This window comes from Neovison vison, chromosome 1 (assembly GCF_020171115.1).
Source record: "Neovison vison isolate M4711 chromosome 1, ASM_NN_V1, whole genome shotgun sequence".
NCBI lineage: Eukaryota > Metazoa > Chordata > Mammalia > Carnivora > Mustelidae > Neogale > Neogale vison.
Genome location: NC_058091.1, coordinates 92462434 through 92483610, shown reverse-complemented (window position 1 = coordinate 92483610; position 21177 = coordinate 92462434). Strand labels below are relative to the sequence as shown.

The 21177-nt window shown below is 40.0% G+C and overlaps 1 protein-coding gene across 2 annotated transcripts; it reads right to left on the bottom strand.

The window, feature by feature from the left end:
- Positions 1-1824: 1824 nt before the first annotated feature.
- On the bottom strand, positions 1825-16952 carry ENPP4 (ectonucleotide pyrophosphatase/phosphodiesterase 4). Of its 2 annotated transcripts, none has more exons than XM_044252091.1 (4): positions 16751-16952; positions 8076-8934; positions 7231-7401; positions 1825-5267 (listed from the first exon to the last, which is right to left on the bottom strand). In XM_044252091.1, exons 2-4 carry the CDS (start codon positions 8899-8901, stop codon positions 4906-4908), a joined length of 1359 nt encoding a protein of 452 aa, XP_044108026.1. In that variant the 5' UTR covers positions 8902-8934; positions 16751-16952; the 3' UTR covers positions 1825-4905. The 2 variants fall into 2 exon arrangements, with proteins under 2 accessions (XP_044108026.1, XP_044108016.1); XM_044252081.1 differs by having other exon boundaries at positions 1825-5270; positions 16751-16950.
- Between the last annotated feature and the right edge of the window lie 4225 nt (positions 16953-21177).

Sequence of the window (21177 nt, the reverse complement as noted above, 5' to 3'; positions counted from 1 at the left end):
CCATAGGAAATTATCCACTTCATCTGTATTTTCAAACTTATTTGTCTCAAACAGTATAAGGTAGGCTATTAAGATTTTTAAATGTTCTGCTTCTCCTTTTTTACATCTGTATTTTCTCTCCTTCCACACTTCTATCCATTTTTTTTTTTATTATGTTGGCTTCCAGAATTTACAGATGCCCTTTTATCCGTTTCCTCCTTCTGAATCGTGGCCTTTTGAAACCTCACTTTCTTGGTAATTTCTCAGTGCCTTAGCACAGGTCTTTTATACTGAATCCAGATTTTCTAGTCCTCAGCAAAAGGGTTCCTTTTGCCACCATTTCACTGAAAACACAACTTTCACTATTTAAAAAAAAAATATCTTCACCAAATTTTGTGTATCTCCTCAGTGCAAAATTCAAACGAGTTTGAAGTCAGTAGTAATGGGTCTGGGTCTGACCAATAGAAACCATTTTATAAAATGTTTGTATAGTGGGGTTGTCTGAATTTGCTTTGGGGTTAATTTCTATTATCCTTTCCACCACCCCCGGCCTATGAAAGTGAAGTAAGCAAGGCAGATGAGCATGCTGGATTGCGTGCCTGACAATTCAGATCTTCACCACAGGAGGGCAGTCTGAGCCGGACACGACTGTAAACCATCCTTCCAACGTGGGGAGCCGAGGAGTTCACCAGATTGTTTACTAATGGTGGAAATCAGGCTTCTGCAGTGGAGGTAGAAGATAAATGGAAAAACAGGTCTGCCTGGCAGTTTCTCTTGAATTTTGGGTAGGACTCTGCCTTTGCTAGATCATGCAGCCAGGAGACATGAGTCACAGGACTGATTGGTTTCAACACCAACCACCAGCTGCACACACACATTCATTAGGATACAGAACTATATTCATATACATACATATGACCAGCATGTTTGCGGGGGATTTTTGGCCTTAATATCTATTTTCCTTGAAAAATGTTAACTAAACCATTCGAGTAAAGAAGAAAATGCTGATGAAAAATGAAGATCCAAAGGGTTTATGCCAAAAATCAAACCAGTCCTCTGAAGCCTAACTCAACAGGACCCAACATGCTCCTTTGGATTCTCACATGTTCTCTGAAGCAGTGTGTGTGTGTGTGTGTGTGTGTGTGTGTTGTGTTGTGGGAAGGGAGGTCTGCAATGACACCCAAGGACAGGCACCAAGGAAGCAGAAGGTTGGGGAAACTTGAGAAGCAAGTGGCCTTGAAAAGGGCTCTGTATCCAAGGATCTCAGCAGCAAGAGTCAAACCATGAGTAGACATAATTTGTTGCTACAATGTTTTACCACTTCTGAGATGTTGCAGAGCTCTCTTCGGAATAAAGAATGTACCTTTTCTTTTTGTTTTCTCCCACAGTTTCTAGCAGTGTTCCCTGAGTATGAGCATGGGAAATGCATTTATCACACTGCTCTACTTTCTTGAATCTGTACTTAATTAGTATGGCTATTTACAAAACACACTTTAAATGCTATAATCCTCCCTTACCTCTGTTTTTGTAGCCTGCTTTTTCAAACTTCTTCCCTTCTACTGTATACCAATAAATTATAGTTATGGAAGCGCTGCAAAATTTAGCTTGGCTTTCTTTGCAATGATATTCTCATGCTAAATTGCATATTTATCCACTGTCTTAAAATTTTGTTAATGTTTCATACTTGATAATGATTTTTTAAAAATTTGTAATGAATGCCTACATGGATTTTTACAGTATTATTGGGTCATATCAACATTAGTTACGGTAAATATATTTTGCAGGATGACAAAAAAATCAATAATATTGCATTCTATATTTAATAATTACAGTAAAAGTGGTAGATTTTATTCACATAAAATGTTTTAATCATAAGTAAAATCATTAACTATGAATTCAGACAATATAGTCAAAATATATTTTACTTCAGCTTAAGGCACTACATACAGATTTCTTTAAAAGCACACTCATGTCATTTTATTTACACACTATTTTAAGTGACAATACATACTTTCTATCTTTATCCTTCATTTATAACTTTACATATTCACAACGAAGTAAAACCCTCCAAATAAAAGGAATTAAATGCCATCATTCTTAAAGCTTACCAGATACGGACAAGAGAGGGAGACACCCAAGAACAATGCAAAGGCATCTGTAATCTTTTAATGCATCAAGATTTTATCTTTAAATTCTTGTATGAAGCTTAATGAAACAATATCACAAAACCTATAGTACACAGCATTGAAATAATTTATATTAGAAGTCTATTGTTGTTTACCAGAAGAACTTGCCCATTAGTAACAGCAGAACTGTCCTTTATAAGTAAATGCACTTAATCTGAATTCACCTACTGATTTAACAAAAACCACTCAATAAGTTTTCCTATTACCTTTGACTATTGTTGTCATAAACAGGTAAATGTTTCCTGGAGCCAAATATTTTCCATCACCCAGAAAACATGTCAGGATAATTATTTAACAAAATATACACCAAAACCTTAAAGTAAAGGCTGGCTTCACTGAAGGATTTTCTCAGTGTACTAGGGGAGTCACTGGCTTTAACAGTGATAATTTTTTAAAGATACAAATGAAATAACATAAAGTTCAAAATAATAACATATAAACATCTCTTTGGATTAAATAAATACTGTTTTGTCCCATCAGCATATATACAAAAAAATTTTACAATTTTAAAGTTAGTATTTTGAGAATAGAATGAAAGACAAGGCAAAAAGGTAAATATCTTGTTCAAAGGATTAAGACATGGACAGGACATCCCTTCCTTCTTCAATCCATATGGATGAATTTCCATCCCAAATCCATTTACAGGCTCAATGCTCGTTATGGATTTCTGAAACTTATAACCACCACTCAAACTAAGGCAATGACTGAAACAGCACCACAAGGACTGAGCTCTACTGGACGAGGAGAAAATGTCCTGCTACTGGTTCAGTTACTTCAAAAAAAAAAGTGTCCACTGTGTTAATTGGGACTGTCCTTTGTTTTTGTTTTATTTTTAATGGAAATTGAAAACAAACAATTTTTCTATTATTTTGTTCAGAAAAACTATCAACTTCTAGGATAAATCTTATGTGAGAAAAAGACAAAAAATTTGTCAAAAAGCAAAATTAATCCTATTGGTTTTATTTATTTACTGTGCTATTCTTAATACAGTCAACTTATGACCAAATTGCATGAACTATTTATGCAGGCTGTAGAAATGCTTCTCAAGAACTCCAGAAACAATAGGGACCAAATCCTCAGGTCGCAAAATGAGTGATGACCAAATGGGATGAATTGTATGTCCAATGCCTGGCACCATTGTTCTTTACCATCACAGATGATCACCACTTAGCTGGGTGGCATATTGATCGTAGATAATATTTCTACCTGTAAAACAGTTACCTAGCTTATTTTATACTGTCAAAACTGTAAGTACCACACTATCAATTGTTTGCCTCAAGTCCTGATGGGTGGTTCTTGAACCCCATTTTTCCTTTAACAGAAATAATCTTGTCTGCCACAACTCAGTTTCTGAATATTACTTCGGATTATTAGAAAGTATCACCCAGCAAAGTTAGGATGGCAGTTCTTTACAACAAATCCTTAGCTCTGGACATACATGTTAAAAAAAATCAGAGCAGAGTAATTACTTCTGTGAACCAAACACTGGAGAAACAGAGGGGCAGCACTCAGGCTACACAATGTCAACAGTGCTTAGCGTTTGTTTACTCTGCCACACATAGGAACAGTGGGAAAGATCCAAGACACCAAATTCCATTTTAAATTTACTCTACTGCCTAAAAAGTAAGGCATAAACGCCCCGAAGATAGATATCAAAATCTCTCTTCCTCATTCCGACCCAACTGAAGCCAAATTTGTATTCAGGTCATACTTTTTTTTTTTTTTTTACAGCGCTTGGATACCTCTAGCTACAATAAACAACATGAGAAAGTAAAACATGGTGGCAAAAACTAAGGAACTTTCTTAAGTTATGACTTTAGCTTGTGAGTCATAAGACAGTAAACAAATATGAAGTGCAAATATACCCTTTGCTGAGAGCCACGTTCCGTGGGAATGTGGAAGTCAGCCCACAGACCAGCTGCTCTGACCGCTTCGGTCAGTCACAGGAAGTCTACACATTCATACATGCAAACACACTTATACACACACAAAGAACTTACACAACAGCATTAAGCACAGACAGAGAAAAGTAATTCTTTCCATTTTCTTAATTTCTTATAGCAACAGTCTTTGAAAGATATCTTTCCTGGCTTCAACAGCTTAGGAATCTTAACAAAGACAATGGTAAAGACTCAAGCTTTGTATCACATGGTTTTTGTTGTTTTTCTTATAATAGCTTTTCTTAAAATAATTTCTTCATATGCTAGATCTGTTCTGCCTGCTTAACTAATTTTATTAACCTTCACAGAGGTCTTCCAATGTCATAGGTTTACCTGGGATACAAACTCTATTAAAGTTATTAAATATAAAAATATAGAAAACTTTTCCTTCCTGATACACAAAATCCACTAATTGCATAAAGATTTCTGTTATTTCAGTTACAAATATAAAAGTTTATTAGAAAAGCATGCCTATTAAATTTTGATAGATTTTTATTTAAAAATGTGTCAAATCTTCATTGCAAAAAAAAGGCAGAGGCATTATTTTTCTTACAAAAAGTTTCTAGTTGGAGAAATAGTTGGTGTTAACTACTGATTTACTAGCAATTTTTGCTATGGTCAGGGTTTTATGTATTAGCTGATGCAGTAAAACAAAGCACAAGGAAAAACAAAATAATTCTAGCATGCTCGGTCTAAGTTCTTTGCCTCTCAAGGTGTATTTTTCATCGTTAGAATACCATTCTTGAGTGTGTCCTCAGTATCGTGACTGATCAAAGACACTCTATAAACTCCAGCACATGCTACTCAATTAAAGGATCGTCGTCGTCCTCTTGCAGCTGAAGTCGGGAAAACGGACGCGGTACAGACAGTCTATTCTGCATGATTATAATCAGGCATGTTAGCGTGGTTAGGACCAAGAGCGCACCAATCACAATTCCAATGGCTTCCGGGAGATTAATGCACCACTGGTCAACTAACAAACACTTAGTATGACCAAAGGTTCCGTTATTGGGATGTGGTTTTAATCCCAGGATGTGGCACATCATCGGATAAATATCCACACTGTTAATTGTGCTGTGTTTGTAGCCTTTGTGAAATGCTGGACCATGGGCAGCTAGAAACGGATGCATACTTGACAAAGAATTGTCATAACCATGGTCACCTACTGAAAAAAAGAACAAGATTAGGTTAGTTCCTAAAAGACTGATCTTTCTATCATAAAACAACTTGCTTCTAGTGTAAATATACTCATTCTTGCCAGTGTAATTCCCATCCATTAAAACTGATTAGCTGGACCCGACAGGGTCCAGAAAGAAAATTTTCTGGTTTTTTCCAGCTCCGCCATGTGTCCCCTATTTCACACATACACTCTTTTCCCAAGTGGTTATGACGCGAGGCTTTAAAACGAGTTCTCCACCTGATGCACCTGTCTTTCAGCACCAGCCCCGCTCATCTAAACCGCCAATTTCCAGCACTGTGTGCGTGCAGAGAGGGCTAGTGCCTAGAAGAGAGTGGCTGGATCCTGAATAGCTGGGGAGAGCAGAAGGGAGGAAAACTAGTGAATGGGGAAGAAGTGCATCTGCAGCCTTACCTACATCAACTGCTCCTGTGATAAGAAAGAGGATTACATAATATACTCCTGGTTTACTGACAGTGAATGCCTCACTCTGCCTCGACCTCTGGAAGGCCCAGTGAGAATGTCACAGAAGGGGTTCCTGCAGTCAACGTGAAGTCTAACCAGTTCACCAACCTCTAACTCCAAATCAAACTCACAGAAAAACATGACAGTCCCGGACAGAACCCCAATACCAAATCCTCAGTTTTTAGCTTTATTTTGGCAAATATTCCCTTTTCCTGTACGCCTGTTGCACTGATAAGCTCCAGCTTTCATACAAAGTACAAGTGACTGGGTGGTGAGTCTATTAGTGTGTGTTACTGAAGCCCTTAATCTCATGTCTGAAATATTTCATAACAGAAATAATGAATGTGATCAACATAATAACAGAATATAATACTTTATTATATAGCCTTTAGGATTTCAATAATATAAAAACATACATGTATATGGGATAGAAAAGAGTTTGGAAGGGGGAAACTCTGCACTTCTGTATTGATAGATTTTTCTCTCTTTTCTAAATTTTCTGTCTTTTCTCAGTTTTCAACAGTTAGTAAATAAGCATAAATAACACATAAATTCCATTAACCTTTAGTCTTATCCTTGTCTGAAGCTTCTGATTTGCTATAGATCAGGGATCTGCACACTATAGCCCCTGATTAAATTCAGCCCTCTACCTGTTTTTGTAAACAAAGTTTCATTTCAACACCCAGCATGCGTTAGTTTACATAATGTCCACTGCTGCTTTTCCACTACAAAGGCAGAATTGAGTGAGTGAGAAACCAGAGGGCCTATAAAGCCTAACATATTCACTATCTGGCCTTTTACAGAAAAAGTACTCTGACTCCTGTTACAGACTACAAAATCAGTTTTGGGGTTTGTTTGTTTTGTTTTTTTTTTTTAAAGTACTCAGACTGAATTTAACATATGGATCAATAAATTTCGGTGCAGGGAAGACCTGTAACTCTCCCCTCTGTAACTCCTCAAGCTTTAGGAGAGGTTCTGATACACCTGCTTTGTTTACTGGGTAAATTTCGGTTTGTTTACCTTTCGGTTTTTGCCCAGTGTTCCAAACGGCTATAGCGCTCAGGTAAATGATTTCATCACTGGGGAAAGACTTTGAGTTATTAGGACAATGTTTTTTAAACACACACACAAAATTTTAAAAAGCATTTGAACTATCAAATCTTTCCCCTTTTACTTTGTTTCTTTACTTTTTTCTCATTCTCTACAAATCAAAAGAACCAACCTTGAAAAGTTACTGACAGTAACTGTGGTGTGGGTAAGACAGTCAACTACACCTTTGCCCTTAATGTCACCTACCTTCCTCATCTAAGGGTAAAACTGTGGTTATAAATTGCTTTTGAATGAAAACCTTAGAATTATCCAATCAAAAAGTGAACTGATTACACAGTGTTAGTATCTCTAAATCAAAGTACGCTGTTAACAGAACAATGTCACAATGTGTGATTTATCCCCAGAATACAACAGATATATCCTAAATACTTACATTTTGGTAATGATTTATTTAACACAATTGTCCAGCCTTCATCAGCAACCAAAATAATAGGCTGAATTCGATCATTATGTTGGTAATGAAATCTGGCAGGAATGTCTTCTTTGAGATAAACATTCATGTGAGGGTTACAGACTTTCAGTTTGTTATAAACCTCTGTTGTATCTGGAAGAAAAAGGAAGCAGTAAAGGAAGAAAGTCATGATTACCTGATAAGGAAAAAAAAAAAAAAAAAAAAAACTTCTAACTAGAATAACTGGAAATAAATCCTGAACAATGCCATCTATTAAATCACTTTTAATTCTTAAAAAAAAGAGAGCAATAATTATGTGATATTGTTGGGCGGACAGACAGACACACACACACACACACACACACACACACACACACACACACCCCTAGCTTTCCAAGCATTCACGTATCGCTTTTTTCATTTTGTGATTCTCTCTGGTGGATTTTTATACAAAAGGGGATATTTTCATGTATAGTTTTATATGTAAATATAAATTATATATTACTGCTAATTACTAATTCTAAGATCAATAGATAAACAATACATCTCAAACAAAAATCCAAGATTTTTTTAAGGATAAAAATTTCCTTTTTCGATTAATGTGAATACTTAAGAAATATATCAAAAGCAAGGAAGCAATCTCTTCGAAAATGAGTCTTAGGCAACTGCTTAAAGACTTGTTAATTAAGGGGGTAAACATATAATCTCACTTCAAGTAGGAATATGTGGTACTGCACTACAAAAGCCAGAGCTGTATTCTTTTGCAAAACCATCTGTCTTAATTCAATTGCTCCCTTTGAATATCCCTCAGCTACAAGGTTACTTACTTATTTTGGGAAGGACAGCAGCAACTGGAGTCAGATCTACAAGAGTGTAGCTTGAGCGATCAATGCAGAGATCCAGGTTTATCAATTTGTCCTTAGAGCACTGGGTCATCCCATGATCACTGGTAATGATCACATTGAGATTTTCCCACAATCCTAGCACCTTGAGTTTGTGGACTAGCTCACCAATAAGGTCATCTACTTCCTTCAACACTCTGTACATGTTTTCTTTATCTTCAGGTCCATATTTGTGGCCACTTGCATCTGGTTCTTCCCAGTAGAGTGTTGCAAAGGTAACTGGTGGGTTCGAATTCATCAGCCACATGGTAATATTATTTAGTCTCTCCTCAAATGACACTGAAGAGCTATAATTCATAAAATAGGAAGGTGTGGTATTGTGAATGGGTACATCAGTACCAGGCCACATAGCGGCGGCGCTTGATCTGTTTTCCTGAAGCTGATTGGTCACCCAAATAGGTACCGCCTCATTCCACCAAAAAGGATCCTTGTCATCAAAGTCAGAAAAATGTTTCTTTGTGATTACATCATACATGGAATTAGCCACGATGCCATGACTTTCTTCATACAAGCCCGTCACAATGCTGTAGTGGTTAGGAAATGTTTTTGTGATAAAAACATTTTTAACATGCTCTACCAGGACTCCTTCTTTGATAAAATTCTGGAGATGAGGAAATTCATAGTTCTGTAGATAGTCAGCTCTGAAACCATCAAAGGACACCAGCAGCAGCTTGGATGGCAGGCTATGGGAAGAGTTACCTCCACAACAAGTTATAAGTCCAGAAAATATAAGTATTACTAATAACTTCATAATGAACGTGTTGAAGGAAAGCAATCAGGGTTCCTAAAACATAAAAACACAGTTCATAAGTGGTAATGCTGTTGCTCAGAAATTTAGCCATCAGGAGAACAGAAGCAAAAATTTATCAAATTTTTATATACCAGCTTTATATGATCTTAAAATCAGGTAACGTCATTTACTGAAAGATAATGTCATTTATTCAAAGATAACTGAATAAAGCCAAAATTGGAAAAAACAAAAATTGCCTTTCCCTGTCCAATTTCCTATATACATGTCCTTCCCCATTCTTAATGAAGGGGGTATGGACCACTCTTACACTCCACAGAAAAACTCCTGTTTGGTTGCCTTGCTTTTCTGTAGTAGCAGAAATTATTCTAAAGACTTAATGAGAAGAGGGGCACCTGACTGGCTCTGTCCGTGCAGCAAGCAACTCTTGATCTCAGGGTGCAAGTTTGTGCCCATGTTGGATGTAGAGATTACTTAAAAATAAAATCTTTAGGGGCGCCTGGGTGGCTCAGTGAGTTTAAGCCTCTGCCTTCGGCTCAGGTCATGATCCCAGGGTTCTGGGATCAAGCCCCACATCCGGCTCCCTACTTGGCAGGGAGCCTGCTTCCCTTCCTCTCTTTCTGACTGGCCCTCTGTCCACTTGTGATCTCTGTCTATCAAATAAATAAATTAAAAAAAAATAAAAACTTAAAAAAACCCTTAATAACAGATGAAGGAAAAAAAAAAAGATCCTTTTGCACAAAACAGAAATAAACCAGCCTTCAGAGGCTCCAGGGAGTGCGATTATTTTTCTAGTTTAATGACTGGTAACCTATGTTCTTTTTACACCACAGAAATAGGTGGTGGAAATTCTACCATGCTGACTTACCACCAACTCCTGTTGAAGATACTGGCATGGAAAAGGCGGGGTAAGAAATAAATATTACTTGAGAAAAAGATCCCACCTCAATCTATACATGCCCAGTATTTACAGGAGGTTGACAAACAAAGCCCACAGGGGCTTGGCTGCCACAGTGACTTCTGAAAAAAATCCAACAGCTGTTGAGAACTTCACCATATTCCTTAAACTTCCTCTTTACTATCAAGGACATAACTATTCTACCTAATACCCCAGGCTCGGAGCTAGCTCTGATTTTTTTTTTTCTTTTTTCTTTCTGGACAATCCACTGATTATTAAACAAACAAACAAACAAATAAATAAAAACCCCCAGCTTTCCCATAATAAATCTCCCTGCCTTTAGTCTCTATCATCTTTGGTCCTTCAGAAAATGGGATAGGTGATTTAAGTAGGATGACCCACTTCAGCTGGACAGGATATATCTTCCACTGTAAGAGATGAGAAGATTTACCTACCTAAAGCTAGGTAAGCTAACAGGTCTGAGGGTTGGAGATGAAGGGAGCTGCATTCTCTGTGCTGCAAAAGGTAGAGGCAATTACTGAGAGGGAGTAGGATGGCAAAAGGTTCTCGGGTTTGAGAAACAGAGAACGTCTGAAATGGCCAACATAGAGAAGGGGAGAGAGTGCAGGGTAAGAGCAGGATGGGGGGGTCAAAGTTGACAGCAGGTGTCATGAACTCCTAGTGACACCGCTGACTGCTTTTCTCTAGCAATTCAGAGAGCCTGATGGGCCTGAACAAAACCTGCACTGGAGACTCTGTGAGAAACTGAAGTACAGCGAAGGAAGCGACGATCCTGACTAGGGAGTGACTAAAATCTGAACTCCGGCGTCTAAGCTCAAACGGCTACAGATCATGAAGTAGAGAATTTTCTGGACTAGAGCTTCTGGGGGAAGCTGCAAGGATGTGAGGCTGTAGTGGGAGTGAGGTGAGTGAATTATTCCAGAGGAAGAGCCAAGGTATGGCCGTGGGGGGTGTGAACCTCGAGGTCCATGCAGAAGTGGCCACAAGCTAACTGACATGATGATTAAGTGCATGAGCCACTTATCGTGTGTTCTTTCTCCCAACTAAACCACAATTACTTGAAGGTGGAGACTTTTTTTCTTTCAAACATGCCATCTAGACGATCTGTGTGTGCGTAGTCATTCACACATCAGTTGACTGAAGCTGCGACCGTCTTAGAACCAGGAACTTGAAATTGGGAAGACCAAAGGCACAGAAATTTGTTTGTGAGGGTCTGTAGGTCTCAAGAGCCGGCCACTTTAACCCGACTTGAGCTGCCTCTGAGTGTGGTACGTGCGTCACATGCTGCCGATGCCATCCATGAAACCCCAAACAGGACGGAATGACAAACCGAATCTGCTCTCCGAAGAGAAGAGTGACCGGGCTGTTCGGTACCGAGACACATCGTCCAGACACAGTCTCCGGAACCGAGACAGAGAGCGGCACTTCTCACTCCGCGTTCGGTGCCCCGACCTCGTCTTCAGGCCCAATTCACCTCCTGCCGCAGTGGGTCGGTGCGAGTTCAGCCCCGCTCGGGCTCCAGCAACCCGAGGGCCACACCGGTCTCTGGGGGAGCTTGGAGGGAGCAGACCCCCTGCTTTGTCTCTGGGTACAGCTACCTTCCCAGACACAAGTACTGGTCTCCAGTAGGAGCCCACTGAAACACCTTGTCGGCGGTTCCGCAGCTTAAAGGTACTCCCCCGGCACTTCATACAAAATGTCTTAGGTAGTGCCCTGGTCCCTCAGTAACTGGGGCACCTTCCCCACCAATTCTGCTGCACAAACTATCCCGCGGGCAAGACAAGTCTGAGGTAGGTCAAAGTGAACATGTTCTCTGCAGCTCCAGACTTCTTTCCTTCATTCCCCAGCCTTTAAGACGGCTTCCCGTTGTCTCACACCAGAGCTGCCCTGAGGAAGCCCCTCACCATCAGCCTCATAGCTTCTATTTGCAAATCACATCCTGCAGCACAGCAGACAGAAAAATCACCGAGGGGAGCCTGTTGTAAGTATGGCGGCCCAGTTTTCACACCCAGGAAATTCTGACTCCAGAGTAGAGTAGAAGCAGAGCAGAGTAAAAGCCAGGAACCTGCATTTTGAGCAGCTCCCCATTGTTTCCATCTCTACCATGGCCAGACTTCTAAAAGCCCTTAATTCCTCTTGTCTCTTAACTGACCTTCCCACCTTACCCACCCTCCCCTTTCTTGCCCAATATCTGCTCCCAACTTACTCTTCCCCCGTGCAGCTCTGTTCATAACACTCCTCTAAAAAAAAAAGTTCCAAGAGTCCCCTGCCTATACAAACACTTTGGCCTGGCAGTCAAGCCCCTGCAGTATCCAGGCCCAGCCCACATACGCATTACTAAAACAGTTACAGAAAATCCTTGCTAACCTTGCTTTCCTTTTACCATATTTCTCCATCACCATCTGCCTCAAATGTATCACAAAGACAAGTAAAAGACAATAGGCCTTTATCTGGATGACCTATACGTGACCTCTAAGAGCTCTTCAGTAATAGTGTGTGCTTCCAAACACCCTGAAGTTACCTCCTGTGCATGAAGTCTGGCTCAAACATTCTCTTAGGTTATTTTTTTAGTATCATTCAATACATAGCTAATATAACTTAAGATTATACTACAAAAATGTATGTACGTGCCATGTATCAGGGGATGAGGGCTTTACAATTTTCAAATCTGTCATATTCACAATAGGGGCATAAATAATCAGAGTACTGAATCAGGCTGTCATCCTGAAAGAACAAAGACAAGGGTGAATGAACTCTGTTCTAGAACACCAAAACTTCTTTGTAACACTGTGCTTGAGAGCCATACACCAAAAAGTCTTGTTTCTAACACTAAGCCCTTTGAGGAATTACTACAAATGGAATATCATATATATCCAAACCTTTTTCAACAGAGTTATCTCTAAGAACAGCAGAGTGCCAAGCCAATTCAACAAATGGTGCCTGGACAGCCGGATATCCACACGCCAGAGAATGAATTTGGACCCCTCATCTCATACCATACACCAAAATTAATTACAAATGGCTCATGAACCAAAATTTAGAGCTAAAACTATAAAACTCTTAAAAGAAAATATAAGAGTAAATCTTCATGACCTTGAGTTAGGCAAAGCTTTCTTTGGTGTCTAGGTACAGCACCAAAAAGAAATAAACAAACAAACAACTAAATAAATAAAATTGGACTTCATTGAGACTAAAAACTTTGGTGCTTTAAAGGATACCATGAAGAAAGAGAAAAGACAACCCACAGAACGTGAGAAAATATTTGAAAATCGTCTGATGAGTTATAATTAGTATAAAAATGTAACAACTTAAAAAGTCAAACAATTCAATTAAAAAAATGAGCAAAGGATCTGAAAAGACATTTCTCCAAAAATATAAAGGGCCAAATGAGGCCACAAAAAGATGTTCAACACCATCAGGGAAATGTAAATGAAAATCACAATGAAATAACACGTCAGACCCACTAGGATGGAGAGAATCAAAAAGACCAATACTAAGAGTTAGCGAGGATATAAAGAAATTGAAACATTTATACCAGTGCTGGTGAGAATGTAAAATGGGAGAGCCACCTAGAAAACATTCTGGCAGTTCTTTAAAAGTTTAAACAGAGTCACCATAATACCTAGAAATCCAACTACTAGGTATATGTCCAAAAGAAATTAAAACAGATGCTCACATTAAATAAAACTTGTACACAAATGGTCACAGCAGCATTTTATAAGGGCCAAGAAGTGGAAAAAACTGAAACGCCCATCAGGTGATGAAAAATGGACAAATAAAATGTGATCTACCCAGAGCATGGAGTATTATTTGACAATAAAAAGGAATAAAGTGCTAACAGACACTATAAGTGGATAAACCCTGATGCATTACACTAAGTGAAAAAAGGCAATCAATCACTAAAGATCTCTTTTTCTATAACTCTTTAGATTAAAGGCCCAAGACAGGCAAATTTATTAGAGATGAAAGTACATTGGTAGTGTTTGGTGTAAAGGGCTGGAGGGAAATGGGGAGTAAATTCCAATGGTATGAGGTTTGTTTCTGGGGTGATGAAAATTTCTCATATTGACTGTGGTGATGGTTCTATGACTCCCTAATGTTCACTTAGGTGAGTGAACTGGACAGAGTGTGAATTATATCTCAATAAAGTTATTATATTAAAAACAAAAAGAGGGAATGAAATTGTAATCTTAAAAGCATCTGAAATGCCCTGCCATAAAACAGGAAACATCTCTGATGTCTCAATTTATACCCCAAATTATGTAACATTTGTATTCCATAATAGACCTGGGTGTTTTAACATGAAAATGTTTTAAAACACCTTCCAAATGCAAAAACATAACAAAACAAAAACCTGTGTCTGACCCTCTCTCAAAATACGTATAAATCAAAATCTTTCTTCCCTAAATCTTGAATGAAAACTATGTTCAAATATATGTGCTATTTATCCTGTGGTTCAGGAATGTATTAGCACACTGTTAGGATCCTTGTCTCTAGGCTTCAAGGCACAGACAGAACGGAAAGATTATAGGCTCTGAAATCAGAATGATCCCAGAACTTAAGCTCACATTTAGTCAATGGGCAATTAATTTTTTTTAAAAGATTTTATTTTATTTATTTGAGAGAGAGAGACAGTGAGAGAATGAGCGAGGAGAAGGTCAGAGAGCGAAGCAGACTCCCCATGGAGCTGGGAGCCTGATGTGGGACTCGATCCCGGGACTCCAGGATCACGCCCTGAGCCGGAGGCAGTCGTCCAACCAACTGAGCCACCCAGGTGTCCCAATGGGCAATTAATTTTGAGCAGATCTAATTTTTCCCAGAGTTAGCTTTAGTGTTTGTGACATGATACACACACACACACACACACCCCTATATATAGCGTTACAGAACAGGCTGTCAAATTTAGTTTCTTTTTATCAATGATAGTTACAAAGCTATTATGTTAGGGAAAAGTCTGTACTATAACAGGCAGAATACTATTATTGTGCAACCCTAAAATAATTAGAAAAAATTTAGGTCAACCCCTTCTTTTTATATATGATAGGGCTGAAGTCCAGTGATAGGCCAAGCTCAGAAAGCAATATGCACTTACTAATTCATGCCCCCCACAAGTTTACAAGTCTAGTAACAGCAAGTTAACAAAACTAGTAACAACTCCAAATGATTACCAAAACTTTTCCTGCCAGAACATGTTTATTAGCAGCACATGTATCTATGTCTACCACATTCTGTTTCATTCAAACAGGGGGTGTTAACTGATAAACAAAATACCAGCGAAAAGTTCTCAAGTAGTTTTCAAGGAATGAAAATCACTAATTGTTATATTACTCAACTTTGAGAAAAATTCTATAATGTTTCAAACAAACAAACAAAAAATAGTGGAGAGAAGAAAAAAAAAGCAGACTATCCTATTCTCAGTCCTAAAAACACTGAGATTCTAAATAATTCTCCCATTTTCAAGTGCACACAAAATTTTCTAGTATCTTAAAAACAGCTACACCATCTTACTTTCTACATAGTAAAATAACTCCAATTATCCCAACAGCAACCAAAAGCAGTAGGTAGTAATTTTCAGTTCAGGGGACAAAACGTGCTCTACCTCCTCTGGGATGACTTTTTTACCTGGATGGAATGCATGTCAGGCAGTTCCCAGTGGCATTCTTAGCCCCAGTGAAGTTGAGAGAGGCCAGCAATTACAGGAAATGGTGAAAGACATTTGTCACAGTTAGCTTGCCATCTACTTTGTAATAATACAAAAGCCCTCATCTAAAGACTTCACAAATATTTATAATGAAACTTTTACACAGCTTTAAAATAAAATAGCATTGCCTGTGGACTTGGGAAATTTCGGTGGTTTCCTGTAGATCATTATTTTCTTTAGCCAAAGAGGAAAAAAACTACTCTTTAGAAGACTTTCTCAGTCCTAAAAATGTTGGGATTCTAAATAATTCTCCCATTTTCAAGTGCACACAAAATTTTCTAGTATCTTGAAAACAGCTACACCATCTTACTTTCTACACAGTAAAATAACCCCTCACGTACTTCTTGCATTTTCATCAAAATTTCTCCCAAATTATATTTCGTAGCTAATCTAAAATACATAAACTATTTCCTCTTTGCTTTCAAATGACCTTAATTTCCTTAAAATAGCCTGGGAACAACCTCTGGGGGGAAAAAAAGGAAGAAAAGAAAACCATGACATTAAAAGGAGCAGCTGACTGCCTAGAACACGGAGTAAGTTCTCAGGCTTGGGTCCAGCATATCACCCGGTGGTCAGGCAAAACCACTCTGGAGTCGGACCCAGTGTAAACCTGAATCTGCCTGTCACCAGCCGTACAATGTGGAACTAACTCTTCACTCCTCGGAGCCTGAATTTCCCCATCTGTATAATGGGACACTATGATCTCACACGGTTGCTATACCGAGAAAAGGAAGCATTGTTTGTCGAGGGCTTAACACGGTGTCCGGCCTATAAAAAGCACTTAAATGTGATCTTTGCTGTTTGGTCTTCTAGGAAATTAGTTCTTAAATTTGATTATGTAATTGCCACGAGCTCTGATCTAATACTCAGACAGACGCAAACGCCCACCCCGCCGCCCGCCTCCCCTCGCTGTCACCCCTGCCCACCTTCGCGCCTCCGCTGCTGTCAGCCCACGCCATCCCCACCCTTCACAGCACGGCCTCCCCCCGACCCCGCCGCGTCCCAAACCACCTGCCAACTGCCCTTTCCGCCCCCCACACCGCCCTCCTCCTCGCCCAGCCCAGCCCTCTCCCGGCGCCGGCGGGTCCCCGCGCGGACGACCCGCCAACGCCCCGGGGGCCGGGGGAAGGGTCGGGGTTGTTTCTCACCACCTCCAGTGCCAAAGCCCCAGGCGACCCAGGAGGGGGTGGCATCTCCCTCCGGAAGGCCGGCCGCGCGAGGCTCGCACTCACCCGCTGCAGCCGGCGCGCGGAACTCAGCACTGGCGGAACCCCGCGCTCGTGGGCCCTGGGGACGACGCCGACCTGATCTCTGCGCGAGGCAGAGATCTTCCTGAGGCGCCTGCGCAATAGCGGGCGCCCCCGCCGCGGGTAACAGCCCCAACCTCCCCCAGAACCGCTTTGTTGCGGGCACTCTGGAGTGTGCGCAGCCGCCCGACGCGCGACTGCGGAACCTGCTGCCAGCCGGCTGGGACCCCCGCGGGCGGCGGAGGCTGAGACGCGTCCTCGGATTGGCTGGCGGAACCGCGTCAAATGTAATCCCCTTTGCGATTGGTTAGAGGCGGGTACCACCTGGAGACAGCGGCTTTGGTGGGGTCGCATTGGACCTCAAGGAGGTCGGTTCCTATCTTCCACCCCGCCCCTTTCCTATCATCCTAGGGCTGGACGCCCTTCAGGAAACCTGAAACCCAGCGTGTCCGGGAAAGACACCTAATTGTTGCCAAGCCCAGTTCATTCCTAGTTAATAGGCACCTGGCAACTTTGGTGTCCTCAGGAAAAGCGACTTTGGCTGCACCGAGGGCCCAGCACAAATCTAGAGCAGCTTCAGACAGTTCCAGGGACTTGAAATAAACGTGGTGTGATTCTACCCAAAGTACCTGTTTTGCTGGAAGATTGAGCACCTTTACACCCAAAGTTCTGTAGTAGGCAGTTTGCAAGGAAAGTCACAAGAAACACAGAAAAAAATCCTTGCAGTAGGGAACCAGCTGAGAAATGGGCATGTCTTTGGACAGATGCATATGGGATTGTGCTTCCGCCTTCAATTGGAAACTTAATAGAACAGAAGAATGTATTTTTAAATTTACCAGTAGAGAGAGAAATTACCAGATGAAATCGATTTATTTGTTAACGCTTGGGTTACCCAGGCATACTTGGTGAATGATGGATGGTATCTTTTTTTTCTCTTTGTATTTGCAGTGCCAAATACAGGACCTGGAGTTGAAAAGTGTTTTATTAAATGTTTATTGAATTTAACAGAACTTTTAAGGTGCTCTTGGTTCTTGCCTCCCGTCACTTTAAAATGCAAAATCCAAGGGGATATTTTCTTTCATAATCAGTAGTGTAGCTCCAGCAGTTGCTTAAAAGAATGCAGTTAGATGAATTAAGGATATTAGTCCCATGTTAATATTTTCAGGTGCTGAGGATTTACTGGATATAAACCCAGTACCTGGATTAGTAACCTTATAGTGGACCTTAGAAATTAAGTTCTATGGGGCTCCTGGCTGGCTCAGTCAGTGGACTGTGTGACTCTGGATCTTGCAGTTGTGAGTTTGAGCTAGACATTGGGTATAGAGATTACTTAAAAATTAAATCTTAAAAAAAAAAGAAAGAAAAATCAAGGTCTAAGGTCTGAACCTTGGGTGAGAGCTTTAAAGTATAGGCATGGATGGTGATGTTAGGGTTAGAAGTCAACAGCCAAGAAAGAATTCTTGAGATGTCTTTGGTGCAAGAAGGATCAGAACCCATGGGCAGAAAGAACTGCAGTGTGTTCCCAAGCCTATTATATGCTTTCAGGTTGGGAGGGGCTTAGGTTTCTGGGATCTTGAGGAGGCTAGCTATTGTTTGGAAAAGGTCTTTTATTACTGTCTAGTAAAACCTTAGTCATGAGACCCTTCAGATGTGTATCAGTGGGCCATATTCTTAGGGGATGATAAAGGAAGTTTCCAAAAGAATATTTATATGTTGAAGTAGACTTACAGGATGGTGGGGGCAGGGGGGTGTTCCAGGCTAGGACTGCCTTTTGCCCTTCTCAAAGTATTAACATTAAAGCAGTTGAGTCCCTAGAGGAATGTCACTCTGCCCATTTCAAGGACTTGTCAATGGGCTGTATGTAGTAAGGAAATTTAATAATTTTTCTTTTGCCTTTGTTTCCCATATCAGCGAGGACTCGAGAGTCTACAAGCAGCTCCAGAGACAATTTGGGCCAACCGTATACTGTTGATTATTAGTTTGTACTTTCACAAGTTAATTCCACTTGCAACTCTCAAGGCTGGCCTGTGCATTGGTGAATTGGGCATCCTAGATCTGTGGGTTGTCAGAGCTGGAAGGAGTGGCAGAAGCCATGTAATTCCGTCCCTACACTCTGTCAGACCTGAGTTTTAATACTCACTCTACCACTCAGTAGCTCAGCTATCTGGGACCAGTGTCTCTTATCTAGTTGAGCCTCTAATTCCTCATATGCAAAAACAGCCCTCTTACAGTACCAGCCTCTTGCTGTTATATTGTCAAATAAATGAGAGAAAGCAAGTGAAGTACTCAGTGCAATGTCTGAAACATGGTTAAGTGTTAGCGATTATTATCACTATGACCAGAATACATTCCCCAACCTGAACAATGGTCATCAGAAGTCAGAATTCAGAGAGAATTTACATAATGTCCAATTTAGTGGAACTTAAATTTTCTGGCTTTGGGGGCCACATGATTATACATAGCCTGTTTGTTCATTCATGAGGTGCATGATTGCTTAAAGAGTAGACAAAACAGACTTCTACAAAGGTCAGATGTGTCATGGAGAGAGCAGCTGGATGGGCATAGGGGAGAAGGGCTCCCTTCCTCTAGACCACTGCCCATGTCGCTGGGTCAGATCAGGGAGTCCTAGGCAGTCATGTTTCCTTCTTATAGATAATATGCTTGAGAACAGGGGGACAAAATGACTCACGAGGCTCTTTTGACATCAAGCTTCTGTTATCCTTCAAATATTTACCATTTCAACAACAACTGAGAACTTGTTTCAGATGAGCATAAATAATAAGGTTATTTATAATCCCGTGAAATAGGAAGACTGGAGGTAGGATAGGATTCGGGACTGACTGAATTAGCAGCTCAACAATGTTGCCATGTACTGGGTTCTTTCTAAATCTCCAAGGGGCTATTAACAGACTTGGCTGCTGGTTCCTCTAGTGGTAAACATAATAGTAGCAACAGGAACCATATGATTCATCTTTCACTTCCACTGAGCAACAGAAGTAACTTCTAGGTTTCTTTTCTCTGTCTCAGAAGTCTTCAGCAACCCTCACTTACTTTGACTAAAATTGGGTCATATGCCCAAATCTAAGCCCGCTGCGAAGAATGTGGAATTACCAGGGGATCAATTGGGTCCAGACCTTGAGCTGAGGTCTTTCCGAAACTGTGCTTCTTTTCTCAATAGGAGGGAGGGGGAATCAGTACAGTTTACTCTACCAGGAAGCATGCTATAGATTCATTGGAGGACCTTAATGATAATAAAACAAAACACAACAGTATCATAAATTCTTCCCTTCCATAGTGATTTTTAGACATATATATTATTCATTTAGCTGGCAAAATGATAACCTTCATTTGTAATGTTCTTTCAGCTCAGCTTTTGAAAAAGAAATTTTATATAAATCTTAGAAATATGGAGAAGGTTTAAACCCATTTTGTGTTAGAGACTGAAATGAGCTAGAAGCAATCATTTAAACTCATCATTTACAAATGAATGTTGTGCCTCAGAGAGAACTGATGTGGCTAAATTCACAAAAAAGTAGTTTCAGTTAGAGTCTCTGCCCCATAGCCAATGTCAAGCCTGGAAGCACTATGTTAGAGGCAGTTTCTTCTTCTCCCCCACCATTTACTACAAAATTCATCATTAGCATATAACACTTTAAAATTTTTATCCTGTTCTCTAGATCGAAGACATAGCTCTTTAGGTAGCTTTTTTAAAACTCCTAATGGGTATGCATAACTCATTGCTGGAAGGGATGGGTCAGACTTAGAAGTTACAGAAAAAACGTTTCAGAGGAAAAGCCACACCCTGCCCAAAGAAAAACAATTCTTATCCACTGCTCAGTCTGATTAAATAACAAAACTGAAACTAGTGAATAGAATTTCAGATCACTAGAAGAGTATTTTAAGTTTCACTTTTTAATATATATTAGATGTTAATGTTAAATGCAATACCAGGTTTATCTTTAATATAAGGGGATTAGAAAGGACAGTGGGGGGGGGTTGGGGGAGAGAGGGATCATCGTATTTCAGTGATTTTGCAAGTTTAATCAAAACTCTCCACCCACCCCATTTTCTGCAAGATTACATTTTAATAATCTCAATCAAGTAAGATTGTAAACTATTTTTAAAAGGCTCCTGTTCAATGTGATTCTGTATTATCCATCATGAACTAGTGTTAAATATTCCTCCCTCACTCTGAAGGAATTTTTTCAAGAATTTCATAAAGTGATACAAGAAGCAGTGTAAGTTCTTTTGAGGCTTTCCTAGGTAGAAAGCAACGTACTTGATTTTTTAGAAGACACAAAAATGAGTAAGATTCAGTCCCTGACTTCAAGGTAGCTCTAATCTAGAAAGGTGAATGGAGAAGACATCTCTCTGTTGCTTTTACCCACCCAGCATTCATTTCCTCTTCTTCT